Source organism: Corylus avellana, chromosome 7 (genome assembly GCF_965113065.1).
Source record: "Corylus avellana chromosome 7, dhCorAvel1.hap1.2, whole genome shotgun sequence".
NCBI classification, from domain to species: Eukaryota; Viridiplantae; Streptophyta; class Magnoliopsida; order Fagales; family Betulaceae; genus Corylus; species Corylus avellana.
This window is the reverse complement of record NC_142496.1, coordinates 6822788-6828354: the sequence shown is the minus strand read 5'-3', so window position 1 is coordinate 6828354 and position 5567 is coordinate 6822788. Positions and strand designations below refer to the sequence as shown.

At 36.4% G+C, this 5567-nt stretch overlaps 1 protein-coding gene across 1 annotated transcript; it reads right to left on the bottom strand.

Moving 5' to 3' along the window:
* Positions 1–1516: 1516 nt before the first annotated feature.
* On the bottom strand, positions 1517–5268 carry LOC132184541 (microbial collagenase). The gene is made up of 4 exons (XM_059598211.2): positions 4937–5268; positions 4453–4635; positions 4308–4367; positions 1517–2067 (listed from the first exon to the last, which is right to left on the bottom strand). The coding sequence occupies exons 1-4, from the start codon at positions 5189–5191 to the stop codon at positions 1780–1782; spliced, it is 786 nt and encodes a 261-aa protein (XP_059454194.2). The 5' UTR covers positions 5192–5268; the 3' UTR covers positions 1517–1779.
* Positions 5269–5567: the final 299 nt, after the last annotated feature.

The following is a 5567-nucleotide window of genomic DNA, read 5'->3' as shown; positions in this document are numbered from 1 at the left end:
AACTATACATATGAAGAGAATTTTCTCCTTACTGCATGACTTATCACCTTCCACTACAGGTGACCTCCCCTCTTCTTCTTCTTCTACAAGTCTCTGTTCTTTGCGGCTTTGTTTAATAGCATTTGGGTCTCCCTTGGAGTGGAAATAAGAACATTGTGGGTTTGATTTGGTCTGAGGGAGAGTAGGTGTGCTTAGTTGAGTGTTATTGAGAGTTCGTATTGTGTGTGTATCCATTATAGTTTGTGTAAAGGTGTTTTATTCTACAATAATATCTTATTGTTTATTTATTTTGTTACTCCATGCCTAAATTGATCCTGTAAAATATATTATTGTTCTGTCTTTTTATTGAAATCAGAAGTTGCACATATAATGTGGACTTATTTATGAACCTTTCCGTTTATTTTTGTGTTCAATTAAAGTACTGCAATCTGTATATAAAATCACATCAGGAAATCATGGGAAGTATAGCTTCAATGTTGCAACTTAGTGCTTCTCACGGAATATGTGTGAAATTAATATCTTGTATAATGTGATTAACTTAATTATGGTGTCATTAAGGGCATTCAAGAAGGTTTTCTTTGTGTTAAGAATAAGGTTATATATTAAATTACATTAATACTATACACTAGAGGCCTATATATATAGGCTACTAATGCATATATACGCATCAATAACCCATGTGGGACGAGGTGCATACTTACAATACATAATATAATCTAACAGTCCCCTTCAAACTCAAAATAGAGTGCGGGAGACTAACTTGAGTTTAGATACAAGATCGCAAAACCACCAATTGGAGGATGTGACTTGGTAAAGAGGTCTGCAAGCTAATCGGTCGGTTATCATTCCTTTTAAATGTCTTGCATAAACGAATGTGAACAGTGAGATTTTGGGATGTGCAAACTTACATCATTAGAGTTTTAACTAACATTTGTCTTTAGATTCGTATTTCAGAGGCCAAACATACATTTTTTAACAACATTGCCAACAGTGCCCTATTTGAGAGTGCTTTTGAAACAAATAGCAATTTGAAACATTTTCAAACCACAAGAGAGTGCGTTTTTAAAATCACACAATTTTAAAGATTAAACCACAATTTTACTAAACACTTAACTGATTTTCTAAAAATTGTATTTTCATTATCTGCGTTATGAAATTGCTATTTTTCAAATTGCAAATTTTACAAGTTTTGAGGGTTTCAAGAGTTAGTGCAGTTGTTACAGAGAAAACAACAGTCGAAATGTATGACAAAGTAGCAAGTCAACAATTTATAGCTAATGTTACATTCTTGGCTGGAGGCATCTGACAGAAAAAGAGAGGGTGCAATGAGTATGTCTCTGACTCTGTTTGCTGAAAGGAAATATTCTGAAAAGATTCACACAAAAGCTTCAAATACTTAAGCTAAGATGATGCATGTTCCTTTCTCTAGATTGGAGAAAGTGTAACCAGATACAAAACTACCATAAAAATCATGGTAAGAGAATCTTAATGCTATCTTGATAAAAAAAAAAAAAAAAAAAAAAAAAAAAAATCATAATAATCCTTTTTAAGACATTCCTATTAGGGAGCTGGTATCAGGATACAGGGTGATTGTCCATCAAACATGGTATACGATATTAACAATCATGGGGACGACAACGAAACCTTAACTGGTGACATATAACACTTCAAATGATTGTTGTCCTAATGTGTTGAGCTGCAAATGTAAACAGAGTAATAATTATCAACCGTACAAGGAAATTTTTGTGCAGGTATTTGGCTTGAAAATCAAATTTACGATCAAGCAGCAACACGGTGACAGCGCAGCCAAAATGCAGTCCCTCCACTTCTGCCTCGAGCAACTGCTATTTCCTCATCAACATAAAACCAGATAAAGAAAGGATCCTTGGTGCTTGGCTCCCTGTCCTCTTTTTGGCCAAGGCTAATCTCCAAGGGATTCAAAGGTCCAATTTTTATACGAATACACTCGAATATGAAGGCCAGTATTCTGTGCTCCCATGTAAATTTACCTTCAAACGTTAAGGATCCAATTGGTCCAAGATATGCTCCATTCTCAATTCTCTTTGCCTGGCAATCCAAACAAGGTTGTTTTTGTTTCTCAGTTGACAAAGCAAATCATATAATCTTCTATTTGTTGGATTTTAGGAACCAAAGCTCCCATTACTATGAAGAAAAAAAGCTCCAGCAAGTTCATCCTTGATGTGATGATTTTTTTTTTTTTATTTGTTTTAGCTTGGCATGATGATGACTTAAGCATATAGAAATATCAAAAAGGATGATGTTAACATAAGTACACGGAAATTTTTGACTATGTATATTGAAAGAAAAGTGGGGAAGGGAGGCGGGGTGGAGTGGAGTGGGGGGAAGGACTAGACTGAAAATAAAAGGATGCGAACATATGTACATCATTGATCACGAACATTGGTGGGCCTACTTGTGATACCTTCTTAACTTAAAGGACACAAATTTCTTCCAAACTGGATTGGAAGAAATTCCTCCAAACCAATCTAATAAAGTAATATGTGATATGTGTCCTTCTAACATGTGACTCTCACATGTTTTTTAATACAATTAACAGAATTCTTTCACCATTAAATCCTCTCTTCTAACGTCTAAAATTTATTCTTTGTGTATTTGAGAAAGTCCAAGAGTCTCTCTCTTTCTCATCTGTTCATATCCCTTTTCTTCTTTCTTTAACACAGAACCAACCCAGTTCTGTCTCTCTCTCTTTGTCTGAGAGTCTAGTCTTAATAAAACGTTTTCTATGAAAACGAAGCGACTACTTTGAAGCAATCTCGTAGTAGTAGTACGAGTATTTGACGAATTGTTCAAATAAATATCCGCTCTCCAACTGTCCCTTAAACCCATCATAACACCTGGTATTTACCAGACAACGCAAGAGAGAGATGTGTTTGGGACTTAGTTGTGGGAAAAACTACGAGCACTAATACGCCATGATCGAAGTCCTTGGCTTGTAAATAGTTAATATTATAAGCCAAGACCTTCAATCATGACCTATTAAAGAGTGATTCTGGGGGTCTTTGGGGTCATCTTCCTCATTTGGATGGTTGTTCCAAAGGAGCAAACGAAGCATTCGAGGCACGGCCCCATCTTTGCTATTCTCAAAGGCTTGTCCAAAACTACGTTTTTTGTTATTGATGTCATGTATATCCTGGTACCAAGACGCATATATAGCATGGGCCCTTGAACCACAGGTCCGAGACCACTACTTCCTTAGGCTCATAACCACAGTAATTTAAATCAAACCCCTTGTAGGACTGCTTGGAAGAGCAAGACTCAACCAAAGCTCCATGTATAACCCAACAATAACCAAAAAAAAAAAAAAAAAAGACTACCCAATATAATAAGAACTAAGAACAAGCCACAAAGGAGTGTGAAAGCAAAAGAGTGAACGAGCTAAGGGATCTGGATTTCTTCCTAGTGGGGCTTTTAATATAGAGAGACAGAGAGAGGGAGGGGAGAGAGAGACATTGAAGGAGAGATAGAAGCCCAGGCTGGGTTTCTATGCTCTGTGTTCAAGAAAGAGAAGGGAGATGAAATGATGAAGAAGAGACAGACTCTTGAACGTTAGAATAAAGTCTAGACATTAGAGGAAAAAGATTTAACGGTGAAGGGATTCTGTTAATTCTATTAAAAACATGTGTGTCGCTCAAGTGTTATAAGGACACATATTACTTTATTAGACCAATTTGGAGAAAATTTATGTCTTAACTTAAATGCATAAAGAAACAGCACAGAAGAACAAGGTGGTCACATATGAAGTGAGTTCAGAAAAGCACTTCTAACATTGAGCGCCTGCTTGGATCTTGAAAAAATGAAGGAAATCAGAAGAAATGTTTCAAAATGCCATACAAAATAACCTAATTCCTGAACAATTCAGTGAGTTTTTTTTTCGTTTTCCTTACCCTCTCTAAGATCCAAACAAGGCCCAACTCTGCTTGGAAGTTACTTCATAGAATAAGCCATGAGTAATGAACTTCTGTATCGCAGTTTTGTTGATCTTAAGATCATTGGACTAATATAAAGGTTGGAAGGACACATCCCAATTCAATTATTTCAGGAGAATTATTCTGCTCTTGAAACAAATTGTAACATGTGCCCTTGGGAGGACTTATTAAAGGGCATATGAGGGTCGAAATGAATCATTCTCCACTATATTCCCTAGAAAACGCAAACATGAGGGTACTCCATATTCTAGTGGAAATTGGAAGTAGTTGTAGATTGAAAAGAGAATCCTTTTAACTTCATCCCTAGAATCATAATAAAGAAATGCATGAGACACTTACGGCTGCATCGAACCTCTGAACAGCTGTAAGAGGAAAATAACGACCGCCCTTCAATTTATTCTACAATTTAGGACAAAAGTCCAATAAGGATAAATTGTAAAAGATATGTAAAGCTATGCAAATCAAGGAACAGAATTATGCCAACCTCAGCAGTGAAAATAAGCATCCATGTTCTGCCAGGGGATTTTGATCCACCAAGTGTATCAAGAAACCCGGAGGGCTCAATCTTTGCCTTTTCAATAACAGAAAATGCAGACAAAATGTCTTCTGCCGCAACCTTTCTTGTCTTAGCAGCCTGTTTCAGCACTTTCACACTCTCTTCCACTTCCTAAAGCACATGAACATCTTAAGTCACTAAAATCACCCAAAAGAAGCTAGTAAAGTGGTCAACATAGCAATACAATAAGCCCCATTTAAGCACAAAGTTTAATGAGGTTCAGTCAACTGCAAGTTTTTTGCTTTTCATGCATTTTCTCAAATCCCAAACATTGAATTGAGCAAACTAAGAGATAAAACTCAAGGTCCTTTATGTCACATACAAAATTGAAGCAGAAAAGCAAGCAATGGGAAGCAATTTAACAGAAAAGACAGTCCAAAGAACCGAAAGAACAAGGAAACAAAAGCCATACTCTGTTGGGTTTTCCTTCCTGGACAAGAAAAGGGGTGGTGGAGGCACTTTGGTCTGTTTCATCCAGGGTGGCTCTGGTTCTTGCTCTGGGAAATCTAAGAAGATGGGGTTTTGTGGGCTTAGCATAAGGTGGTATTTGAGAGGAACAAGAGGGTCTGAGGGATATTTTAGAAAATGAACATGAGAGCAACAAGCCGAAAGAAGAGGAGGAGGAGGAAGAGAACATACAGAACGCTGTTTGTGAGCCCATTGCCATTTGCTCGTGCTGTCGTCGAGTTGTCGTTTCCCTTCTCTTGAGAAGCCTTGTCGTGTGAATTTCAGCAAGTGGATTGGATAATTTAGATTAAATACGTTCAGAATATATGGTCTACCATCCATCAACCCAAGATTTATTGAAATTTGGGTTTCACTTGAATTAATTTCCAAAGATCCGAAAAGTAAAAAATTATTGATTGACCTCCATGGATAATCATATCCCTAATTTTAAATGTGTGGATATGAATCTTCAGAATTTTTTACATTGTTATCATATGATGGCAGAGTTCTCAAAGATATGTATTTTCAATTTTTTTTTTTTTTTTTTTTTGAAATGAGTCCTATATAAATCAATCCAAAAATTCTTGCTTGGTAAG